Genomic DNA, 26,456 nt, shown 5'->3' on the forward strand with positions numbered 1-26,456 from the left:
TGCAGTTTCGGTAACACAGTGATTTGCTTTTGCTTACTGTTTAGATAATCACATAGATTTTTTTTTTTCTCCTGAACTGCTATAAATTCAAGTATACTTGTTTTCTTCTCTTATTTTCTCTGGGTGTCCTACCTGAGGTCTAAAGCAGGACCGTGGCTGGCTGCGAGGTGCCCACCAAGCTGCTCTTTACGCCCCCTCCTCAAAAGGATAGGGGGAGAAAATAAGATGAAAAAGCTCATGGGTTGAGATAAAGACAGGGAGATTGTTCACCAGTTACTGTCATGGGCAAAACAGGCTTGACTTAGGGAAATTAATTTACTTTATTGCCAATTAAAAATAGAGTAGAATAATGAGAAGCAAAGACAAAACTAAAACCACCTTCCTCCCCCTGCTTCTTCCCAGGCTCAGCTTCACTCCTTTACTCCCGATTTTCTCTGCCTCCTTCCCCTGAGCAGTGCAGGGGGATGGGGAATGGGGGTTGCAGTCAGTCCATAATACTTTGTCTCTGCTGCTCCTTCCTCCCCATGTTCTTCCCCTGCTCCAGTGTGGGTCCCCCACAGGGTCACAGGTGCTGCCAGAAAACCTGCTCCAGTGTGGGCACCTCTCCATGGGCCATCATTCCTTCCAAGAGCCTGCTCCAGCACAGGCTCTCCATGGGCTTCAGCTTCCCTCAGGGCACATCCACCTGCTCTGGCATGGGATCCTCCATGGGCTGTGGGGGGACAACCTGCTTCCCCATGGTCTCATCCACGGGCTGCAGGGGAATCTCCGCTCCAGCGCCTGGAGCACCTTCTCCCCCTCCTTCCTCACTGACCTTCCTGGCTGCAGGGCTGTTTCTCTCACATTTTTCTCATTCCTCTCTCACAGCTGCCGTGCAGTATTTTTTACCCTCTCTTAAATATGTTATCACAGAGGCACCCCCAGCGTCACTGATGGGGCTCAGCTTTGCCCAGCGGTGGATGCATTTTGGAGTCAGCTGGCACTGTCTCTGTCCAGCATGGGGGCAACCCCTGGTCTCTTCTCCCAGAGGCCACCCCTGCAACCCTCCCAGTACCAAAACCTTGCCATGTAAACCCAATAAAGGCAGTGAGATTCTGTTCGAAATATTTTGTAGGAGCTGAGGGTCCTCGATGACATATTAAATACCACTAAATCCCATAAGATCCGATACAAACTTTTCAGAGGAGGCATCCTTTCCAAAATGTTTGGAAAGCTCGCATTGGGCACTATCATAGCTATATGTCTTAAATCATTGTAATAACAATTAGATAAATGAGCACATATAATCTCGAGGCTTATATTTTGAAATCCTGATTTTCCTTGGAGAAACCAGCCAGCTCCGTGACCCAACAGGATGTGATATTAGATAGCAGGGATGATAAGCCACCATGTAATGATGAATATGCCCCACCTTGAAATGACTAGAATTTAAATAATGCCAGCAGTTATTGATTAACCCAGGGCTGGGTAGGATTTAGCTGCTCTAGTAAAAGTTGACTATTCCATCTGAATGCTTGTTTTACTGAAGAGCAGAAGAGTTGCATCCTCCACACTCAGGTTAAGCAAAAATGGGCAGTTCACACGTAAGTAGTTATTTAATTTGGATTGTCAAGAATGCAACAATTTCCTGATCTCATTTTTGTCCATTTTCACTTTAAATGATGTTAATACAGCTGCAAATGAAGAATTTAACCTCAAAATCTACTTTACGCGTGGGTGGGAAACTTGTATGTAGCTGGTAACATCGTTTAATTGCAGTACATGAATAATGAAGCTATTACTGTAACACACAGGTTCTGAATGTTTTAATGCTCATTGTGGCTTAGTTAAAAAGGGCAGCACTTTAAGTCTGAGCAAAAGAAATTATGTGTAGGATGTCATGGGAAAACTAATTTTAGTTTAGCAAATTTGTGTTGGAACATTCTGAACACTAAAATAATTCCCTAAAGATGTATGAAAAACTTCCTGTCCCAAAGGCCAACACTTCCAAAATGTAGCTAAGTTTATCGCTGAATAGTAGGGATGGGAGTAATCTCAAAGTGTGATGCTCACAGAAGGACCTGATTAAAATCCAGCTGTCAGGATTTACTACATCAAATTACTGTATGAGTTTTGACTGAGGCAATTTTGGCTAACATTTGTGTGTTTAATAATAAATATCTAAATCTGCATAAAAATATTAAACCTCAAAACAACCTGATCATCAGAAGTTTGTGTGCGATAGCTGTGAATGGTTGGTCCTTCTCAAAGTTAAGTAGCTTGTGCTGAAGAAGTTGGGGGTTTTTAGCTCCAATTTTAAACCTAATGGATAAAAGGCAGTACTTATTCAGCAGCGCATTTTCTCCTTGAATGCTGAAAACCTGCAGTTTTACAGGATGTATGAACAGGAGACAGCCTGTTTGCTGATACAGGCTGATGTTACGTTAGTTTCTCTAAGATTTATATTATTTTATTACGTGACTATTTTTTTTAATTCAAATTCAGCAAGGCCTTGAGAGGTGCTGAGCATCTGCTGCTTTTGGACCAGCTCTTCAGGACGTTTTCTCTGCCAGACTGAGCAAGAGAGCCTGTCCCATTTGCGCAAAGCTCCAGCTACTAAGCCAAGGAGCTTTTTGACTCCCTGTGAAAGGGTAGATGGCCCCCATCTCCTCACCATCCTTTTGTGGCCTGGCTGCTTGCATAAGGGGAGAGAAGCGAGCAGTTCAGCAACCTATCTTTGCATAGGAAAGGAGGCCAAGAAGGCTCCTGCCGCACAGCCCTGCGTGTCCACGTAAGCACGCATCTTAGGGTTGTTGGCAGGCATCTCCTGAGGGTCCTGACCCTGGAGAGCCTTTCACTGGACACTGCACTGAGTGCACTGTAGAGCAAGCATATTCATTTTATGTTTAAACTAGGCATTTGAGGTGTATCTGTGGCAAGAGAGATCTCAGCACTGCATCTCAGGCAGGTTTAGCAGTTGTATGAGCTCCGTGCTGGACTAGGTAGGCTGGACACAGGTGCAGTACACCAGAGTTGTGCTGTAGGCTTCAATGGGAAGAGGTGTGAGCCCATGTTGGAATAAAATCCTATGATTTAGCCCATGACTCATCTGGGAATTGCATCATTCTGTGTTTGTCCCTAGGAAATTACAGGTAACCTTGGAGAAATGCCTGCATCCGTATCAAAGAATCACTTCTGGAACAGCCTGAAAATATTAAGTTCTTAACAGAGCTTTTCAGCTGCAGTTTGTTCTTTCTCCTAATCTCGTGTTTTGCAACCATAGGTTCATGAGCGTCTTACGTATTGTGTTTTTTACACCTCCAGAGCAAATCTTACATACTCGCAGCGGATAAACGGAAACCAACCGTAGGGACTACCAGTTTGTCAGCAGATGAGCCAGTAAGAACTTTTTTTATGAAGGATGAAGGGGGCACCGTGGTGTTGCAGCATATTTTGCTGTGGTTGATGGTGGCTTTGGGAGGCACTGCAGTGCACAAAGGCAACTCCTCTTTCATGGTCAAGGCTGACACTGGAAAGCTGGGTAAAACTGGGTTGTTTCATTCTGTTGAGTACTGCATCTTTCGAAAATTTTGTCTGCTTTGAAATTTCAGAAGTGACTTTTTTTGTAATAGCCCAAATTCTGCTGGGAGAAATATGAAATTAATCATCTGTGTCAAATGAGGTATTTTATTTGGTTCAATGGATTTAGGTTTTAAAACTTTTTTAAAAGAATGTCATTATTAAGTGAAGTTTTCACTGAAAGCTAAGCATTGTTCAAAGAAAAGGTTCCATTATGCGGATGTTAAAATGGAACTTTTCAGCTATATCAAAATGTCTCATTTTAAAATGGTGCTTTCATCAAAACTAATATCTTCCTGAATATGTTAATTTGAACAAAAGTAACAAATTTTACTGAAAAAAAGGCTTTCAACAAAAAATTTCCAACCAGCTCTAAAGTGTACCTTTCTCTTAGAAACTGAGCTCTTGATTAAGAGCTGCACCTAATGCAACATTACAGCTCCAAATCTGCATATTTCCACAGGCTTTTTGCTCTCTGAACTTGATCCGGTCCCTTTTTCTTCAATCGAACAAAGTTTTTGACTGCACATCCTTAGAGATTTAAAGTCTCTAATTATTTTCTCTGTTTGCAGTCTTGCATCAAGCTTATCTGTACTTCTGCTGTCTTCAAAATTACCACAAGTAGAATCAATCTGCCTGAAAATCTGGGTAGCTGCTCTGCTGTAAGCAAGGTGCTTTGGGGACATTTTGGGAATAGCAGCAATGGTTTTGATGATACGATGGTTTGAAAAGTTTGATGGATTTTGACTTTTGTGGAATTGTGGAATTGTGTAATTGTTTTTTAACCTTCTGTCTCTCAAGAATCCAAGAAGACTTTTTATGCACTGTTGTGTTGTTTTCTGTGATGTTTGTGACGTGAATTAATCTGTGGGGTGGGCGAGTTCTTTGTTTTCAATTTAAACCACTTTTTGAGATTCACTGGGACTCCCTTAAGTTTCATGTTCTCATTGTAAAGCAGCCCAAACCTTCTGCCAGGAAGGACTCTAACGTAAGTAGGGGGTGGCAGGTTGTTGTGGGCCAGATGGTTTGAGAACTTGAAGGTAAAAAAGTAAGTATAACCTGGAGAGCACATCTGCCTGAGGGGTCCTCTTGGGGATAAGCTCACAAACATCACAAGGGCTTCTGTGTTGCCTACGGACATGTCTATCCTTGTAGAAAAATTTCCTTAGTACAAGTATTACTTACCACAGCGTGATTTTATTATCTCATCGCAAAGCTCAACAATTGTTATTTGTTGCTTCCCCTGGCAGACCAATATTCAGTGACAGTTGATTCTTGTTCAGTCCCTGGCCATAAGCCCACAGTCAGCAGAAGACAGAAATACCTTCTTGTTCAGCCACTCAACACTGAGGAAGAGCTGTGGCAGATTCTTTTCGTTTCCATGGTCCCCTTTTATCCAGGATATTTGCTGTTTCTTTTAGATCTGATGCTGTCCTGTGAGTGCAGCTGTGGTAGGTATTAACAAGCATCTGCCCATGAAAAATTTATGATGCATTTGTGGCAAAAAAAAGAACCCATCTGAAGTATCAAAGGGTCATTATATTTCTGTTTCACATAATGTAAACAGGTCAAACAATTATGTTTTACAAAAACATAAAAAATGCCGAACTGTCCGGACTCCAACCTTCTTTGTGTACAACATTTTTAGTATATTCTACCAAGTTCTGCTGTTACTATCCAAAAAAATTATTCTGCCTTTATTATTAATTTTGACTACTGACTGAAGCAACGGACTGATTACTGCTGCTCTGGGCGGTTCAGCTGACCTGGGAGTATCATCTTGAGACTTCCTCCGCCCTGGGAGGTGGAAAGGAGTTAGACAGAAACCTCCAAGTTCCATAGACACAGTTGGTTTGTCGGACACTAAACATGCAATGCCTGTATAGTAACAGCCCTTCTCTGTGTCTATGAATATATAGATGGTGTTTAGATAATGCACCTTGCAGAGGAATGTTTTAAAAACAATGAAGGGATCAAGGGGAGCAGCAGGTAATCTTGGGGCTTCCCTGATGGGGTGCAACATCCTTCCAGTTCTTCTCCTTTTAAATAGTTCAGCTTTAGAATACATGAAAGAGTCATCATGATGTTCCCAAAGATTGTGTCCATGTTTTTCAGCCCTGCATAGGTATGCTTACATCATGTTAGCTTTCATGCTGGCATACACAAGAATTTACATCAGTTCCATCAATGTTAACTTACCAGAACTCATCACAAGTCTTAGTTGAGGTAAGGAGTATAAAAATTTTAATAAGACATAAGAACACTAGAGTTATCTCTGTATCAGTATGCAGGTCAGAGATTTGGTATCTCGGCTGAAAAGGAGGCAGAATATGCCAGTTTCCAATCATTTTAGTTATCATTATCTCTAATGGCCCAGCATACACAGTGTTTTCCAACCAGGCATTATGGCCAATAAAATAAAAGTAGACAAGTCCACCCCAGCGTAACAGAGAATTGTTCCAGACTTGGAATTCTAGATTTGTCCTAGGTGAATAAAGCTGCTTGTTTGCTATTTTTTTGTGGCTTCCATTTGCAAGATAAGTATTAAAAGGAAGTGATGTGAGGGGCGACTCATGACTAAACCCAGGCATGGTGTCTCTGAAGATTTCTGGCATCCTCTCCTGCCTCGACTTCAGCTGCCACACCGGGGGAGTCAGGTCCCTGTCAGCCCCGTGTCACCTCTGCCAGCCCCACGCAGGTGCCGGGTGCTCTGGCACGTCTCAAAGGTGTCAGTATTTAAGCAGACAAATTGGGCCCTCTAGGAATAAAAGCTGCAGTTTTGCAACTTCGGCATTCCCACTGCATGGTGCCCTGCTCGCTAACTGATTTTAAATGTATTCTGCATTAAGAAGTCCCACCAGTGTTTAGACACATTAAAACAGGACAATGTAAAATTCAGTCCTCCAAACTGTTTCTTTCTTTTCATTGTGGACTTCTCTGTCGTGGTGATGAGCATGAATAAGTTGAGTGGATAAAAAATTAGCCCTAAGCTATTATGAGATTATATATTAACAGATATTTAGAAACAGGAGGGTCATGATAGGAGAGAGATGGTTTTAATTTTGCAGTTTAAATAACTGTCAGAGCAATTACCTTCACTGTTGCCACTTGTTTGTAACAGGAAAAAGTAAACGCAACTAATTCTATTAGGATCTTTTTGTCACTGTAGTTTTAGTCTCAGATGTAGAAAATAAGGTTATTTGCACCTCCCAGTTTGGAAAGTGTCACTGAGTCATTGCAAAGGCTGCTGAGTAACGAAGTCTAATCTACGTGGCTTACATATATTGTATTATCCAGTATAGACTTCATATAGAAATTGTTTTGTTCTTGATAGCAACAAACTGTGAGCAACAAGCTAGCCTGACAGTGCGTGTAGCTGTCGTACAGCTGTTAGACCTAAAACAGCCGTAAGGATTTGGGAGAGTGACAGCCTGCCTGGCAGATGGCGGACGGCATTCGGAGACGCTGATACCATTCTCTGAGCAGTCAAAGAGGCAGATGGCAATTTTCCAGTTACATATTGTGGTTGACTGAGAAAATTGCTCAAACAAACAAAAATGACAGGTACGTTTTACAAAACAGCAGAGGAAGAAACCTTTCAGTCAGCAGGACACAGGTAGTCCTTAAGGTAGCGCTTGCCAATTGACATGCGTCAAAAAGGTGTTTATCAATCAGCCCCACCTTTTTATTACCATAGCACGAACCCTGGTGCTTGTTGATACTGCCCCACTGCCAGCATGCCGCAGTCTTTGCTTCTGTCTGCTTTCAGATGTTAGCGCCCATCTACTCTGACCAGTGTGCTACAAGCCTTCACGTTTCACATAAATTCCTGCCTGAATAATTCAGCCCAATTATTTGAATTTCACTGAAGAAGAGCTTGCAGAAGAACATCCTTCTTTGATGCAAGGATGATAGGAGATGGTGAACCCGCCATCTGCTAATGACCAGATATCCTCACCCCTGAACAGCCTTTCCTAGTTAGATGAGACCTGACCTTACCTACCAGTAATTGCTCTTTGCTTCTTTTGCTTCTCCACTATATTAAAGAGCTCTAATATTTGGAAGTTTTTCTAATGGAAGTACCTAGGCACAGAAATGAAATGGGCTTTATCAGCTTTTCTGCCCTTTCTGATTGATGGTCTGGGGCTTTCTGAGCAAGCCACCCCTTTATCCCCCAGGAACGTTTGCAGCCCCGTGCCGGGCTGGCTGACACGGCCAGGAACAGGGCTGTGCCGGTGTCCCAGGGCCTCGCTGCTGCAGAAAGCAGCCACAGGTCACCAGGCCCCATTGCCAGCTTGCCCCAGGGCCCTCGTACATCCCACAGCAAAGCCAGAGGCTCCCAGTGGAGGGGCGATCCTCTGCCTGCCGGCTCTGAAAGCTCTCCCACCCACAGCTCCGAGATGGGTGATATGTGTCTCCAGGCTCTTTGCCATGGGTGAGGAGGGATGTCGCTTGTCAGGCAGGTTGGATGCTACTGCTGAAATGGCTTTTCCTCCTCTCTGTTGATGTTCATTCCAGTCTCAACTCCATTTTTAACTGACACAAGCAGGAAGCTATATTTTCTATTAGGAATGCATAGGTTTAAAATAGGGTGACATTATTATATAAGAATAATATATCTTATGTAGCGGTAGGAGGCTGTGACTATTCTTGTTATGCACATGCCTTCTGCTATGATCCAAATTTTGACGCAGTTCAAAGGGACCTAAGGTAGCATTACAACAGGTTGAAAACAATTTTTATGACTGGCAATGTCTGTTTTAGTAAATCAGACTATTGATGAAGTACAAACATAGCGTCATGTTTTCAGTCTGTCTTTGGAAGTAGATCAGAATCAATATACAGCAGCCTACTCCCATGTTTGTTCTTGTGTTTTATTCTTAACACATGGAAATGCTGGAAAATAAGAGATGAGATCTGGGCTATTTGTCACTAAGACTGCCCCTTTGGGTGGGAGTTCAGAGTTTGTTCTGCTAACAAGATGTTATCCTGACAACCTGTGACGTACTACAAGACTAAAACCACAAGATCTAAGACAACATGCCTTTTTTTTTTTCCTATCCAGTACTGTTAGTCTAGTTAACCTTGGATTCCAGTTGCATTATAGCTCACAAAAGGTTTCTGCCAGGATAAATAATTAATCTTGAGTATATCTGTGTTGACAAAAAATTAATCAGGTAGGTGCTGATTTGCCAAAAGCTTTCTTTCATGATCCTAGTATATTAGATCAATTTAACTAATGCGATGGACACCCAAGTCCTGCCGTTGATTATGCTAACAAGGTGACTAGATGGTTTGGGACATTTCTTGGTAGACAGAGAAAATAAATTTTCCTCTCCACACAAAAGAGAAATACAGAAAATCATAGAATGGGAAGGCACCTTGAGATGTCAGCTCACTTATCCATTGCCTACAGCAAGATCAGCTCTGCCCAAACCAGTCCTGACAGCTCTAGCAGTGCTGAGCTGGAGGAGAACTGGTTCATTAGTTGGAGACGAGGCTCCCAGAAGGTCTTTCAACTGGTGACTCAGTGACTGTGCACGGTGAGAACGGAGAAATCTCAACAGGTTCCACAGTTTCCGATCTGTGGTGGGTTTTCAATTGTTTTGGCTTGTCTGTTTGTTTTCCTGGCATTCCTGTGCTCACCTTTGGGACATTATGGATTGTTTGGGGCTTGGCTTCCTAAAGAAACAGGATGCATGACACTGCAGTATGTATATATCTGCTACCCTAGCTAAAAATATTTGAATCCACTGGACAATTCGTAGATGAATTTACCAGCAGGGTGTTAGTCTCAAAATTATTAGGTGCCTGTTACATTTCTTTAAAATCTTGAGAAGAGAGAGACTGTATTAGAAATCCCCTGAACAAAAGACTGAGGCATGAGCTCAGCCCTTATAAGACACCAGAGAATCCACAGAGTGATGGGCCATCATGCCTGTGCTCATCACAGGAATTGCTTCAGCTGTAGTAGGCAGCAGAGGCACCAACATCAGCCCGACAGGAGATGTAAATCTGTGGAAAACCAGGCAGAGGGGTTTCTGGTGCTCACCTGCTTGGTAGAAAGGAAAGCTCAGGTGGTTGCATATGAAACTGGTTTAAGTCATTCTTTTTAAAACCTTGGTTTTCTCCAATGCATTTTTGTGAACATAATTAAATATATATGAAGAATAAGAAAACTGGTGAGATAGCTGTGGCGTGATTCTGTTGCCCACCTCCAGTAACCATTGGTGATGCCTTCAGGTATGTGAGGCATCCGCACCAGGTTGATAGATGCAGGTCCCACAGGAGACCACTCATTTCTGACAGGCAGCGGGCAGCTTACCCTGGCACATCTCTAACGGCACCAGATACCTACATTTAGACAACTGAATATGGCCCTTAATTTTATTCCAGACCCCACTCACATGCAGGAGTCTGCTGTAAAGAGCATGGCTGGATCAGTCTGCCCTTTCTATGTGCTGCCGTTTTGAGATTTAATTTTTATTCTTATTAAGCCAAAGAAAAATGAAAACAGCAACCCAAGAGAAGCTTGAAATTAGGTGTCCACTAAATAAAGCACATAAAGTGGACCTGGCAAAAATGAAGACTGGGGTAGGCAGTCAACATCCTTGGATCAATCCAGCCCTTTTTAGAGCTCTGCCCATCGCTATTCGGCCTGCGTCTCGACTGCTCTGGTCAGCAGCCACATTACTGCTGGCCCTTCCTAGCGATTTACGTGTAAGGGTCTGCGTCTGCATTTGTCCATGTACATTGTCAGCATCGATTGGTGTTGGAGCCGCAGCGGGTGAGCACTGTCAGCAGCATCCCGAGCAGCTACCCTGTCTGTCGTTTTGACAGCACTCCTCCATAAACCTCTGTTCCTGAGCATGGTTGTGGCATCTGCTTGAGATGATGGAAATGGAAAAATAGCTGTGATTGCTCAGCTGTATTATCAGCTATTTTCAGGTAGGGTACATATTGTCTCTCTCTTGCAGTACAGGAAGCTAACTGGCATGCGCATGGTAGTGTTTCTTCTGTTCTTGCCTACTGACAGACGAGCTCTTTGCATCTACTGCAAGCTTAGTTGTCTCTAGCTCAAGGAAGATACAAGGTTTTGTCTTCAGAAATGTCTGCAGTGTATTGCAACAGCCCACCGATTCTAACCACTGATGCCTTGAATCCACCACAGCTCTTATTTCCCCCCTCCATGTCTTTCTTGGTTTTGCTGACCTTTTTCGTTAAACTGTTTATTTGTGCAACATAAGGGCTCCACATGCTGAAATATCAAAGAATAGTCTTCAAATGCTTCTGTAAGCATTGCAGACCATCTTCAACTACAAACTTATCTTACATCTCCTTAAAGTCAAAGGTAATTTACAGTAGGAAAAATTGCTTGGTGTGCTTTACAATAAGGTAGAAGTGTTAGTTTTAGATCAGTTACAATCTATCCAGTTTAAGAGAAATAAATCTGTGGCAATTCTAGCCAAAGCTGGAAAGGAAAATGATTGTTGTCTAAAATATGCTTGAGTGAGGCAAAAACTGTTCAAGCTAAGGAACACTGTTGGCAGAAAAAACAAGTGGATGCAGGCCATGAATACAGCTAGGCTGGAAGTGAAAAGAGGATTTCTTACCACCAGAACTCCGGTTACACTAATTAATATAGAAGCATTGGAGAGAAATATAGAAGAAAATGAAGTAACTGGGTAGATGGAGCTGGACCAATTTGTGAAAGCAAGTTCCCCTATATCCTACGTCCAGCTGCAAAATTTGTATGCAGTCTGTCCACCTGATATTTCAGACTCCACATCATGCTATCACCAAAATTGCTATGACACTTGTAACTCATTAAAAATCTAAAAATCTTCAACCAGCACACTACTCAAATCTAAGATAAGATCTTAACTCTAAAGCAAGAACTATATTAAAGTGATTCTGCCCATATTTTTAAAAGAAAAATGCCTACAAGTTTCAAATGGTATCAAACATCAATTTCTTTTGTCATTTATCCCTTGCAGAAAAATCCACCTGTCAAAATCCACAGAGTAGAAATCAGTACAGTTCTGAAACAGCTCTCCCTCTCCTGCATAGGAAGGCTGCATCAGTGGGCAAGATCGAGGCTGGGACCCCGCAGGTAGTGAATTTTAACCAGGGCTGTATCTATACTTGTAAATAAAACAGGTTGTTCTCTGGCCATATGGGTATGTGGCAGAGCATGGCGCACAGCCATATGGCTAAATTCTCTTTATCCCACAAGCAGAATGATCTTGTGCCTAATGTCTTTCAGGAATCGCCTCTGCCCTGTGCTATCCCCAAAGACAAGGAGGTTAATCAGCCATTTAGCCTCTTCTGCTTTTCAGCAGGATGGTGGCATTTTCAGAAGGGCTTAAAAGCAGACTGCCATGCCCTGGGGTGTCATAACCCTTAATTTAGTGGAGAGCAGAGTGCCATGCCCTGGGGTATCATAACCCTTAATTAACAGTGGTGGTGCCAGCGCCTGGCAGCCCTGCAAAGCAAGTAGCCTGATCCACATGTTGCTATTTGAATGGAAATGCCAAAGCACTTGAAGTGCCCGCTTAGACTCCCCAAGTACGTGGTGTGCATATAGTTCTACTTGATTTAGGAGCCTAGGACCTGTTTTCCAGTATTCTTTTAGAGTTTAGGCATTTTAAAGATCTGATTCATGATATTACCAAGGGATAAAAATGTTGCTGACCTCCTGGTGTCAGATACTTCTACCCTTGTCTGGAAACAGCAGAATAGAGGGTGTAGCAGCATTTCAGCCCTGAGCAGCTTGTCAGATTAGTAGGAACAGGCATGGTTTTCTGCTTACATTGATATGTCAGGCTGTAAAATGCTGCTGCGGCTGTGGACTTTGAGTTATTATCCCTGATAGATTTAGCTCAAGGTAACCACATGTACTATTTTGCCAAAATAAAAAAAAAACACCAGCTTTATCACATTATATATCTCCAATTATCTTGTTTGTATGAATGCATCAATGCAAGAAGGGTTTGCAGGACCAGATTTTATTCAGCTGGTTGGGATTGTGAGCTCCTAGTACTTACAAATGCACTGCGGAGACAGGGCATGGTTCTGTACTTGTCTGATAAGGTGTTTTTATTGGCCTACTGTTTATGTGGTACAAACAAATAATATTTGATCTGGCATGAAGATGCCTAGTATGAAGTTATTACCTTATCATAGAATCATAGAATACCAGGTTGGAAGGGACCTCAAGGATCATCTGGTCCAACCTTTCTAGCACCGTCCAGACGAGATGGCCCAGCACCATGTCCAGCTGAGTCTTAAATGTGTTCAGCGTAGCAGAGTCAACCCCTTCCCTGGGGAGATTTTTCCAATGATTGACTGTTCTCATTTTGAAAAATTTACCTCTCGTTTCCAATCGGAATCTCCCTGGGAGTAACTTGTACCCGTTACCCCTTGTCCTCACCATGTCACTCCTTGTAAAAAGGGAGTCTCCATCTTCTTTGTAGCTCCCCTTTAAGCACTGGTACATGGAGATGAGATCACCTCTAAGCCTTCTTTTCTCAAGGCTGAACAAACCCAGCTCTCTCAGCCTATCCTCATACGGCAGGCTTCCCAGACCCTTGATCATCTTGGTGGCCCTTCTCTGGACCCCTCCAGCCTGTCCACATCTTTTTTGTGTAACGGGGACCAGAACTGTACACAGTATTCCAGGGGTGGCCTGACAAGCGCCAAGTAGAGTGGGATAATGACTTCTTTATCTCTGCTGGTGATGCCCTTTTTGATGCAACCCAGCATCCTATTGGCCTTCTTGGCTGCAGCAGCACACTGTTCACTCATGTTGAGCTTCCTGCCCACCAGGACCCCCAGGTCCCTTTCCATGGAGCTGCTCTCTAGCCAGGTGGATCCCAGTCTGAGCTGCACTCCTGGATTATGTTTTCCCAGGTGCAAGACCTTACACTTGTCCTTGTTAAACTTCCTAAGGTTCTTGTTAGCCCACTCTTCCAGCCTATCCAGATCTTCCTGCAGGGTGGCTCTCCCTTCCAGAATGTCTACTTCCCCACTCAATTTGGTGTCATCTGCAAACTTCATCAGGCTATACTTGATCCCATCATCCAGATCACTTATGAAGATATTGAATAGCGTTGGGCCCGGTATCGATCCCTGGGGGACCCCACTTGTGACGGGCTTATTTGAATAAGCCTGAACTGGCAGAACAAAGTTATACGACTTTGTTATCAGCACCATGTGTCATGTGATGACAGCTATTTGTGGACCGATTCTAGGAGCCCTAGTGACAGATACAGTATTTCAGCAAAGCCCAGTACGAACTTCACAGTTTAGATGACATGAACAAAGATCAAGCAAGAACCTGGCCCAAACCACTGTCATTCAGAGAGACTAATGCAAAATTGTTTCCCATGTATCTGTTGTGTCTCTGTTTTCCTAGTCAACCAATAAACACCATCATCATGGCTTTGATGCAGACCGAGATGCCAAGAAAATACATAGTGCCTGCGAAGGAGCGGGTAAGAAAGCTCTTGGTTTTTATACAAAAGGCAACTCAAGATTATAAAGAGCATATACATAAACTTAGGGCAAAACAACTGTTTCAACCAGTTTCAGGTAATCTTTATGCTTTCTGTCACTTACTGACTCAAAGAACATGCACACCCATGAAGTTTTATATGATTAAGATAAATGGGAAGGGAAGCCAGTTTGTTCCTCAAAGGCTGGTAAGATCTAGTTTGATAATTGCTTGGCTCCAGGGGATTGGGATAAACATGATATTTGCTCCCTGGAATAGGAACATCAAGCTGTCAAGGCTGATATGACAGTTATGGGGTCTAGCTAGTCAGGTCAGATTAAGGTCATGGTTATATGTCCTTTCCCACGCCTTCGAGGACCGATCAAAACACTTCCATATGCTTATCAAAGCTCACTGCAACTTCATCAGCTGAAAGGAATATATGATGGTCCTCAATCTGCATCAGTAATTTTTAACCAAAAATACTGGCTCCCACCATCTTCTAAGGTAGTTTAAAGTAAGCTGGCTGACTGTGCACTGATGTGAATGAGGAATTCACAGTGTTCATGGGCCCTCAGGTCCATGGAGGTGACAATGCCCAGCACAGGAAGAACAGCCAAGCAGCCCATGAGAGCAATAAGTTATTGGTCCACTCCAGGCATTTGCACCGTAAACATGTATTTAAGCATTTCTTCCTGCAGTAGCGCATTCAGGATCAGCTAGTTAAGTGCCTGAATTTTAGGAATTGTTCTTGTCCTATCAACTGAGCCCCCTCAAGACAGTTCCCTGGAGGACTCTCCTACTGAGAGTTTAACCCCGCATTGTCAGATAGCAGTGCTTTTTCTTCTAAAATTGGACCATGGCTTCTGTCTTGGTTCTAAGCAGGAAGAACTGGCCAAGATGCCCTAAACTTGTCCTATATGTACCCAGTGGTTATATGCAGGGGTGAAAACGCATCAGCTGCTGCTGAATGCCAGTATCATCTGTATTTTTATTGTCTGTACTGGTAGCTCCTCAGAAACCCTTGCTGGTCCCTGCTCCCGAGAGCCTGCGATGAGGCACAGCGCAAAGCCCAGTAGGTGGATGCAACATATGGAAGACCACAAGGAGAGCATGGGGCACTGTCCATCAGCATGACATGCATGCATCAGCAGACCTGGCATACGGCTCAATGCCTTTGGTCAGCCATCTAAACCCTGTATATGCTATGGGCGTTTTGGCAGTCTCCGTCACACACAGGGTCATAGGTCCCTCCTGAAACACATTCTCCATTTCAAAACCTGTCTTGAAGAAATAATGCCTGAGGCAAGCTGCTGGCCCTGAGATGGAAGTGCACCAGGACACGTGTGTTAATGCAATAGCTACTCTACTGTGTCTTTCAGGCATCCAAGTAGCATTGCTGCAGTCCTGTTCTTTTAGCCACAAACATAACAAATGCCGTCCAGCAGCTTTGTTTAGTGCAAACATCTGTTTACATGGCTGAGGGCAAGAAAAGTACAAGAAAAAGGTCATTGCCTTTTGTAAGCTGCTTCCAGCCATTGCATAAGTCACAGCTCAAAGCTGCTGAGGGCTTTCTCCTGGAGGGGTGCTGAGTGTTCAGTTCCCCCGTGGGTTCCCGGGAGATGCAGCTGCTGCAGTGCCCATCACCAGGGCACCCCATGCTCCCACTTCACTCTCACTTTTGCCAAGCAAAACAGCATCAGCAGAGTCTCAGACCACAAAGGCCGGTTCCTGCTCTTCCTGAGTCCATTTAGCGCAAAGCACAACCCATTTTATACAGGCTGTACATTCAGGCTGTGGTTTAATGAAGCTGATTTAAACATCCACACCTACCCCGGCATCTCGCCCCACACCGTTCGTTCTGTTGTACCGGCACAAGCGTTTGCACACTTAATGAACTGGATCTGCTGGCTGATCCCTTGGAACTACTCAGACAAGTGTTGCCACCAAAAACATGTATGTGAGCCTGTAGGCACTGGCATAACCCTGATTTTAGGAGCAGTGTCCAAACTTCTCAAACAGAAGACTCAGTTTCTTGATTTCTTTTTCAGGAACTGATGAAAAGAAAATTATTGAAGTCTTGTCAAGTCGAACATCGGAGCAGAGACAACAAATAAAACAGAAGTACAAGGCTCTGTATAGCAAGGTATTTCGAAATAAATGGCCTCTCTGTTTCAAACCGCATGCCTGCTAGAAATATAGCCTACAGGCCTCTGCTTTTGAAATTATCAAGGGCACAGTGGATTTAAGGAGGACATCATTTAGTTTCTGATTCAGCAATTTATTTTATCTCCTAAAATATCAATTATCTTTCTAATCTTAGGCCTCAGAGTCTTCTTGAAATCAGCCTTAACCAGATCAGAGCATTTTAAGCAAAGTTGAGAGAGCTAGAAAATCATTCATAACTGAAATAAAAAATATTTCAGCTTGTGTTCATCTTCAGCACATTCAGAAAAAGGAATTAATGTAAAGGGGAAATTTTAAGTCAGAATCCCTCTCAGACCAGATGCACATTCAGAGGAACTATTTGATCTTACATCATTATATTTTTGTTGCATTTAATAGATGTAGTATTGATTTCTTCCAGTGATGAAGTAGAATACACGTTGTAAAACTGAGAAGTCTCATTGGGCACGATTTCTGGAGGAGGAAATGTAGACTGCCTTAATGATTTTGTGTATAAGAAAAATAAAGCTTCCAATATATTATTTAGGTAAACAGCTGAATCCTGCAGAGCTTATTATTAAATTAGTATTTTCTTAAGGTCTGCTTGCTCATTAGTCGTTAATCCATGTTAATAAGACAGACAGCACTGAACCTGAAAGCCTTCTATATGTAAAACTTACAGCAAGCATGATAAAGATTTTGGTTACATAAATACTATAGATTTAGTTCTAAAATGAGGATTAATAAAAATAAGCATTAGAAATGAGCAAATGCCATGAGACATCCCAGTTACATCAGCACGTAGCAACCCTTCTCGCTTGCCTGGGCAGCCTGAATCTCTGGGGAAGGAGCCGCAAGTTGTACCATTTCTCTCTCCGGCTGCTCAAGGAAGCAAGATTCATGGTGCGTGCATTGAAACTGCTCCAACACTGATGTCAAGTGTTGACTTCCATAGAGTAAGCGTTGACTTGCAATTGTGTAAGAGGATATTTAAGAACAATAGATTTAGAGCTGGGCTTCTCTTTTGTTGTTCTGAACTTGTCAAGTATTTCCCGTACTACCGGAAATGTTAACTGCAGATAGGGCTTCAAATAAATCATCAGTAGGCATCCTTCTCAGCGTTCATACACTAGCTAGTTCTTCTCTGGGGTCTTACTAAATTTTGAATTAAGTAGATCAGATCACAGAAGGTTTTGGGGTTTTTTTTGGTGGAAAAAATGCTGATTGCTTGGCACCAAAGCGCTTTGTAGAAATTTGTTGCTTTTTCCAGTAAGTCAATTTTAACCAAAACTGGAAGAGAAGTTTGGTAAGTTTGATCCCTTCTGTTGCAGCTCTTTCAAAGCAGGAAGTTTCTGCGTTGTGTTTCAGAGTAAAGTCTCCTGTTATGCTTTTAAAAACACTAGTTCACATTTAATTAAACAAATAAGAGTCAAAACTGGACCGATACCGGCTGGTATTTGAAGATAGGACAATCATTTCATTCAATCTGAAACAAAAATTTTTAGGGAAATTATTTTCCAAAAGTCCATGTATTTAAAAGCTTTTTTATGCTTTTGTCCCTTTTCGGTACAGAAAAAGCTTTGAAATCATGAAATTTCCCGAAACAAATTAAGAAACCCTCTAATCCCACCTCAGCTTTTGGGCTAACCCTTCCAACTGTCCCTGCAGGATTTGGAAGAGGACCTGAAGGGAGACCTGAGTGGGAATTTCGAAAAGGCTGTGCTGGCTCTGCTGGACCTGCCCTGCGAATACGAGGCCCGAGAGCTTCAGAAGGCAATGAAGGGCGCTGGGACGAATGAGTCGCTGCTGATCGAGATTCTCTGCACACGAAACAATAAGGTTGGGACACCATGCATTACCTTCCTTAGGTAGCAGGGCAAAGAGCTCGCCAAGAGCATCCGCCTGGAAGGAGAAGGGATCAGACCAGCTTCCGTGGCTGAAATCCTGTTGTCAGTGGTTGCAGCCGTAAGGTTGCCCTACTGGGGCTGAAACTCTTGCAGGAGTTAAGAGAAACATAATTCAAATTCCTTCCTTGGTTTGGCACACGTCTCCCATAGATGGCACAGAGGTAGCACTGATGATAGAGAAATCCCTGGGTGGCTGGTAAAGGGAGCTTTGGCACTGCTCTGACCGTTCAGAGGTGGCTCCTGCCAGGTACGAAAACGTGATTCTCTTCAAAAAGCCCTTTAGCTTACGCCTAAAAACAAATGAAACTAGAGGGATGCCCGCACTAGTCAGGCATCCCTGGAAATGCTGTCCTGAACTGGGCTGGGTTCGAGTTGTGTTCTGCGCTGTGGTGAGTCCCAGCCTGAGCAGGGAATGGGAATTTGGCTTCTCCTGCCTCCATGCTTGCTATGCCTCAAGCAACACAGGCATGGTACTGACTTGTTGGGGTTTTGTTTGCTTATTTATCAATTAATTAAATGTATTTATTTGTATTTATTTTATATTTCCCCTTATTAATGTGCCTTTTTTTTTTTATTTGCCTAGGAAATTGTAAACATAAAGGAGGCATACAAACGGCGTAAGTACTATTTATTGTCTTTCAAACACCTTCATTTAGAGCCTTTACCACTGGGTGAACCCTCACAGGTTTTCTCTCTCCACAGTCTTTGATAAGGATCTAGAGTCTGATGTTAAAAGTGAGACAAGTGGCTCCCTACAGAAGATATTAGTCACTGTGCTAGAGGTAAGGCTGGGGGCTTTCCTCCTATGCATCTACCTGATAGAGATATTTCCTTTTCTCTATCCTGTCTATCCTGGGTAATCACAATAAGTATTAACTGGTATTTATAATAATGCAATTATGATATGTAATACAATAATGAGGTAATTATAATAAGCAAAAGGCCTTCTTCAGGATAAGAGCCTTCTGTATTTATAGCTTTTTAATATAACTAAAGGAGTTATATAAAATCAGACGTAATTTTATAAATTCTAATAATTTAAAGACAACAGCATTGTTTTATTACTATTTGTACCACGGTAATTGCTAGAATATCCACTCAAGGTCATGGCTACATTATGCTGAATTTGGCCTAAAACAAGCAAATTCTGATTTTCATCTCAGCTGAGGAATTTACAACTCAGATAGATACAGAAAAAATAAGAAAGAGATGGCTGTTAATTTTCCATTCACAAAAAAAAGCATATTTTCCAGTAGTATACACTTTATTTTAAACCAGCTTCATAGCATCATAGAATATCTCAAGTTGGAAGGGACCCACAAGGATCGTCAAATCCAACTCCCTGCTCCTCGCAGGACCACCTAAACCTAAATCATATGCCTAAGAGCATTGTCCAGATGCTCCTTGAACTCTGACAGGCTGGAAAAAAATTATCTCCCTAAAAACACAGTACAACTAAGAAGAGTAGGATCATCCCTAGGAATGCAAAGTGGTGGCCAGTCTGAGCAGACAGCCCTTAGAAATGAAAAGATTCAATAAACAGAAAAAGCTTTAAAGACCTAATAGTCACATTGCTAAATACACCACAATTAGACTCTCACTTTAGAAAGCATGGATACATCTCTCTTCAACCTCTTAGGGTATATTTTCAGGAGTGACAAATACATATTATTCATAGATTATTTTCATAGATTCATCCTTCATAATTTCTACCAGGAATTACAGTGTTAGTGAATGCTCAGAGTACATAGGTTAGTCAGGAAAATATTTTGCAGTTATCAGGGCATATCCAGCACCACGAAAACCATCAGCACTTCACTGCAGGTACTGGGAACCTTTTTGCGGTAGCTAGGTGATGGGTACACTAAGATTTCTCCTAAGAAAATTTGCACTTTGAGCTCAGGGTGCTGTACATACCCAGCAGCTCAGCCCTCGGGGGGTGAAACCAAAGGCCTGCCCCAACTCCATCTGCACATTTCAGCCCCATTCCCACCCCAACATCTGGCCACGCACACTACCACTGCCCACCAGTGGCAAAACACCCACAAAAAATGGCAGAAAGCAGAACCAAAGAACAAGCCAGGTGCGAAGGGACCTCTGGAGCTCCTCTGGTCCGGCCTTCCTCAAAGCAAGGCTAACTCCAAACTCAGATCAGGTTTTCCTCTGATTTTGTTTTCAGCTCCGGACACGTCCTGGCAGGGGGAGAGAGCGGGAACACCCACGGGATGGCAAGGAGGCTGGGGACAAGGGGGACCAGGAAGCCACCCTGCCACTGGGGAGCATCTGCAGGGGATGGTGCCCAGCCCCGATAGCCCCTTCCTGCTCCAGAGGCATCAGAGTTGCAGCCTCATAAGGGTCCCAGTACACAGCAAATAAAACTGGGAGATAAACACTACCATACAGGCTTCACCTCTAAAGTCAGCAAGACCAGGGGCTGTGGTAAATGTGAACAGACCATTCAAAACTGTACCAAGTCCCACCGCGCCCCGTTACTAGGCATTGTCAGCAGATGGCAGCAAAACTATAACCAAAATATTTGGGAAGACCATGAGCTGACAATCTTCCTTTCCACTATGAAATGTCACCGGCACTTGGTCTGGTTTTTTTATTGTCATGTCCTTTCCTGTAGGCAACCCGAGATGAGACCCAACAGGTCAACGCAGAGCTCGCTGAGCGAGATGCCACAGATCTGTATAAAGTAAGTGCAATTGTGGAAAAATCCCCGTTTGTCCCATGCTGCGCAGTAAGGGCTGCCTTGAGGGTGACTAAACACAGCAAGTATGGGGGCAATGGCAGTGGAAGGAGATGAGCAAGGGGGGCACAGGCTGGATCTTGGTGGATCAAGGGCTCTGGCTGACTTTTTGTCTCTACTGTGAATAAACAAGCACTTCAAAAAAATAACATGCAATCTTTAAGGCAGGAGAAGGCCGCTGGGGAACAGAGGAGCTGGCTTTCAATGTGGTCTTAGCAAAGAGAAGCTATAGTCAGCTGAGAGCTACTTTTCAAGCCTATGAAAAGGTGAGTTAATCTCTTCTGCAATGTGGGTTACGTAGGGCCTGACATGTAGTTTGCAGACCCTACAACGACATGTAGAGCAGGCAAGCCTTCATTTGCCATTTTAAAACTTCTGAATGCTTTAAGAATCTTGGAAAAACACTTCTATACGACTGGATCCTGATCTTATGGAAAGACACATAGGAGATAAAAGCTATATCTTCTGCCAGTGAAGAACCTATACCCTTCATAACCCACACAACATCCAGCCAAATAAACATCACGATGTTGTTTCCTTCCCACAGCTCCATGACGGTGCGTGTCCTCACTCCTGCAGAAGGACCAGGAAAGGGACAGGTTCACAAACTCCTGCCCTGAAGCAGGGTTTTGCTTTTCTGGTCTTTTCCTCTCCTTCTCCAAAGCAGAGCCTGACAAGGTCTCCCATCCTGATCCCCCTGCTTCACACACTCATATTGGCTGGGCAGAGGCACGTAGATTCATAGAATCACAGAATCGTTTAGGTTGGAAGGGACCTTTAAAGGTCAAATAGTCCAAGCCCGCTGCAGTGAGCAGGGATGTCTTCAACTCGATCAGGTTGCTCAGAGCCCCATCCAACCTGACCTTGAATGTTTCCAGGGATGGGGCATCTACCACCTCTCTGGGCAACCTGTTCCAGTGTTTCACCACCTTCATCATAAAAAATTTCTCCCTTATATCTAGTCTAAATCTACCCTCTTTTAGTTTAAAACCATTACCCCTTGTCCAACAGGCCTTGCTAAAAAGTTTGTCCCCATCTTTCTTATAAGCCCTCTTTAAGTACTGAAGGTATGTCTCCAGCCTCTTCCTCTCTGCCCACACTGGGCAGACAGCCTGTGCAGGTACATTGCTGCACGCTCCTCTGTCTCCAAGCATAAGGCAAAGTAGGTAGCAGGATCCCAGCTGTCTGGTACTTCTCCCTGTGTCACCCACCAGGGTCATTTTACTCATGCCTGGACCTGGAACCAACCTCCACTGAGGCCTCTCACCTGGAAATGACCTGTGAAAGTCAAAGCAATGGGAGATCCGAAGTCCTTCTCCTGGCAGTGAGGGGGAAGCTCAGCAGAGACATTTATTCTCAGGAAAGGGTGCCCCCTCCAGCCTCTGGCTCATAGTCCTGAACTTCCCTAGGATGACTCTGAGTTCATCAGAATACTGTAACCCTAGGCACTGAAGATGAAAAAAATTCCAGTCAAGGCCATATTTCAGTGTCAGCACAATAAGGAACCCATAGTTGGAAAAATGTTTGCAGCTTAATCCAAGTTTTGGTTTGTTGCTGGCAGGAGAACAAAACCAGTCACTAACTGAAACTCTCTCTCTTGGAGTGGCCCAAACCCTGGGGATTCAGTTAAATGCTCCGATAGCCAAGCTACCTTGGCTTTTTGAGTCGTAAAGCCAAGCAGATCAGGTTGCCCAAACCGATCTACCACATCCTGCCTGGCTGTATTTGAAGTAGAAGTGGGCCAAGACTAGAGCCGTGCAAACATCAGTCCTACTCTGCATTTGGACAGATAGATCTAAACCACGCTGAGGGTTTGCAGAACTTAAGTTCAAATTGTCAGAAGGTACCCTTTCCTGCCTTGTACCCATGGTCTCCCAGCTCTGACTTAGAAGTCCACTGGAGTCTTGAACCATGCAGGGCCATCCTGACAGGCAAAACAGAACAAAGTAAAAGGCTTTGAGGTTCATGAAGTTCACAAAAATCAGGATAAACTCTGTTTTGAAGTAGCAATCTGTTTTTTCCCTTTCCTACAGAATAATACAAAAACTCGGGAAATGCAGCACTTGTAAACTTTCCCTGGGTCGCCAAAGACAATAAGTAACAAAACTTCATAGAGCTGGTAAAGCTCCAAAAATTATCTTATTTGTGTGGGAGCCATCCACAGCCTTTGATAGAGGAGTTAGAGGAAACTTGAACAGTTTCTCCTGACTAGGGCTCACTCAAGAAGAAGCTGCAGCTTCTTTGTCCTCAAAGCCCTTAGATATGTGTGACTGCTTGATTTAGGTTGTCCATCTCTTAACTGTTGTGCCTTATCTGGCCACATAGACTTTCTTCTCTTGGTGCCAGTGGATCTGTGAGCACTTACATCAGAGGAGAACTTCATTTGCCCTTGAATTACTCCCTTGGAAAAGCTCTGAAGGATCTGAATTGGCCTTTTACTATTGGATCCTAAGTCTGAGGCTGGTTTTATAGTAGTGGGATGACATGTACAGACAGCGGCTCTGATGGCTCGTTTTTCTTGTCCTCGTAGGTGTGTGGGAAAGACATAGAAGAATCCATTAAAAGTGAAACGTCTGGAGGTCTGGAGAAGGCTTATCTCACTCTTGGTAAAAGAAAAAAAGTGTCAAGAGCTTTCTTTTCTAGTTCTTGCCATCATCTGACATTGGTTGTTGGGGGTCTGTGTACAGCCTGGCAACAGACATCGAGGTAGCCCTAAATTGAGCTGACATATCGTTCAGCAAGAAGAGCCAGTTTTCAGAAGTGATTTGGACCCCTTGGTTTTAGAAATAAAACTTGCTAGACACAGCTCATCTCCATGCAGCTAAATTAGGTGCCCTCTAACACAGGGTGGCCACCTCCAAGCTGCCCCTGAGGCCATGGCTGTTGATAACTTCCAGAGGATGCCTGGGCATCGTCAGAAGTGTGCTAGCCACCCACCACAAAAATGTACAGGGTCCTCGACAGCAATTTAGCATTGAAGATGACTGTGACCAGTATTTAAGCCTGGGCCCTGGTTCTGGTTATCTTACTGGTATTGCTGTTATCCATCTGGATCTGGACTCTCCCAAATCTTGCCCCTGTGAGCTGTGGAGTGAGCAGCTACCCCAAGAACAGACGGGCAAGAACTGCAGAGGGGCAAATGCTCGTTCTCATTAATTTCATTTTCACTGTGGAATGGCAGGGTACTCAGTGCTGATCATCTCACAGTGTAAAATGCTTTCCCTGTGGAGAAATGTATGTCCCTGTTCAGACTCCAAGACTTCTCCTTGCATACTGATAGGGGACCAGTCACAGAATGAAAGCCCTACCAGCTCGTATGTCTGAGCATAAACCCTAGAGGGTTTCCTTTATTTCTTTCTTATTTATTTCCTTCTCATTGAAGATGTATCAGAAAGTGTAAATATACAAGTATAATGATGTCTCTTACTGTTTTCTCTAGTCAGCTGTGCCAAAGACTGCCCAGGTTACTTCGCTACACTTCTGTACAAGTCAATGAAAGGAGGTGGGACTGATGAAGAGACCTTGATTCGCATCCTTGTGACCAGGGCTGAGGTAGGGTACCCTGCGACCTGTAATACCTCACATCATCTCTAGGAGAAATACAAATGTAGAGGGTATGGAGTGAGTCCTGGTAGATCATGTGCTCAGTCAACTCATTTCAGCCCAATGACATCAGTGGTCACACTCTGCTTTTGTACCCAGGCAACTCTAATTTTGATATTGCATCTCTTTCTGTTTTCAAAAGAACTAAACCAGAAAGCATGCAGGCAATTTCAAGTGGAGTCAACTGTACCTGGTTAAAACTAACCAGGAGGTTAGTTGGGAGGAGGTTATTGGGAGGTCTCACCCCAATAGAATGTGTAAAAGTAAATTCCTAGTCAAGTAATGATAAAACAGCAGTTCCCAAATTGAGAATTGCCTATAAAGATATGATTCCAGCTGGGAAAAACAGATGGGAAGGAGGGAAGAAAAATAAAGAGCCAAAGGAGATAATTGTAATTTTAAAAAGCACAAAACTGCAGACGACATTTGAGATCCTAAACATAGTCTTTAAGTCTTCCTTCCTTGTAAGCTGTGTAGGTTCTAACCCCAGGGCTGTTTCAGTCTTGACACGGAGGAGGAGTCCTTCCCAGGGAGAAGGAGAGTGTATTTCTCAATGGTGGGCAGGGCGAGAAATTAGGCTCCAGGGTAGTCTCTCTGTTAAGACAGGGTCCAATCACGATAACATTTAAAACCCCCAGTGATAAAGATCAGAACTGTGCCAATGGGTGCCTTTTCACAGGAAAGCTTGAGACAGGGCATTTAATTCTCCCCCTGTAATAACCAGAAAATTACTTTTGTGGGTGGAACAAATCTCTTTAGCCATACTCCTGGAAGTGCCTCTTTCTTTGCTTGCCACCACAGAGTGGCCTCAGGAGCTCACAGCGACCTGTGTGAGTTTGTCTGGTACCAAGGCTGTGCCCGCATGGCACCACTGAGCGCCGGGCAGAGATGCCCCTGGCCGCCCCGGCACATCTCTCCATGCAGGCCCATAGGCCTCTTCGCAGCTAGCGTCCCCTCACCACATCATCTGACATGGGCTTACCTCAAATCCGAGTGGTAAGCTGAAAGTCCTCCAAGATTTTTAGAGCTCCTGCTTTCTCCTGTCTGTCTCCCACTGGGTGCTGTGGACCTTGGATCAGACCCCAGGGTTCCTAGTAGGAGCAGGGCATATTACTTGAAGCATGTCCCACTCTTCTAAAGAGGCTCTTGGTGTCTCCTCAGAGCGACCTGCCAGCAATAAAAGGGAAGTTCCAGCAAATGTACAAGAAGTCGTTAGCTGAAGCTGTCCGATCTGATACCTCTGGGGACTTCAGAAAGTTGCTGCTGGCTCTTTTGCACTAAAAAGCCATCAAGAACGAAGAGGCATGCTGAGCAGCCACGTCTTGATTAGTTTCCAAAATAGCATCCAAAAAATGTGGCATTAGCACAAAGAAAAAAATCCAATTTATTTTCTTTCCAGCTGGGAAATGTGTTGCCAAGTAATGCTGGACGTGAGGTTTATGTTATGGCTATCTCGCCAAATGTCCTTAAGCAATAAAGACATGTTAAAAAAACTAAATCTAAATTGACCTCTTTGTGTTTGCATATGTGGAGGAATCTTCTGTCATTGTTTCTTCTGGGTAGATTTTCTGTCTTTCTCTCGTTCTTAAGATTATCCCTGTTCTTTCCCCAATTCAACGGGTGCCATGTCATGCCGTTACAGTCCTGCCAAGAGAAAATGGATAGTAATTTCTTCTCAGCCCATTATCGCAGCTCTTTAAACAACCTGAGGGCTATGAATTAATGATTTAAGTCAGGCCCTGATTAAAATCCTGCTATCAACGGGGAAGGTCAGAGTGATTTCCCTGCCTGTGAGTTGCCCTCTCAGGATAGTCACCTCCTAAGTTATCCCATGAAGGAGATATGGACTTGCAGTCCCCATCGGCACCACCTCCTGGGATATGGTGCAGGATCACAGCTGGGGAAGAGATGGGGCTTCGTGTGGTGGATCTGTCAGGCAGGGAAATGCTGTTCCCACAGAGGCAGACATGGGCCT

General features: G+C 43.7%; 1 protein-coding gene across 2 annotated transcripts; it reads left to right on the forward strand.

Annotated features, from left to right (window-relative positions):
- The first annotated feature begins 1,481 nt into the window (after nucleotides 1–1,481).
- Nucleotides 1,482–25,910, forward strand: ANXA13 (annexin A13). Of its 2 annotated transcripts, XM_087734698.1 has the most exons (12): nucleotides 1,482–1,583; nucleotides 3,304–3,378; nucleotides 13,976–14,054; nucleotides 16,105–16,199; nucleotides 17,888–18,058; nucleotides 18,710–18,743; nucleotides 18,829–18,908; nucleotides 20,756–20,824; nucleotides 21,043–21,144; nucleotides 23,409–23,484; nucleotides 24,318–24,430; nucleotides 25,643–25,910. In XM_087734698.1, exons 1-12 carry the CDS (start codon nucleotides 1,569–1,571, stop codon nucleotides 25,760–25,762), a joined length of 1,029 nt encoding a protein of 342 aa, XP_087590824.1. In that variant the 5' UTR covers nucleotides 1,482–1,568; the 3' UTR covers nucleotides 25,763–25,910. The 2 variants fall into 2 exon arrangements, with proteins under 2 accessions (XP_087590824.1, XP_009469344.1); XM_009471069.2 differs by lacking the exon at nucleotides 3,304–3,378 and having other exon boundaries at nucleotides 1,517–1,583.
- The last annotated feature ends 546 nt before the right edge of the window (nucleotides 25,911–26,456 follow it).

This window comes from Nipponia nippon, unplaced genomic scaffold (genome assembly GCF_047370975.1).
Source record: "Nipponia nippon isolate SJK-2023a ecotype South Korea unplaced genomic scaffold, ASM4737097v1 scaffold_1, whole genome shotgun sequence".
NCBI lineage: Eukaryota > Metazoa > Chordata > Aves > Pelecaniformes > Threskiornithidae > Nipponia > Nipponia nippon.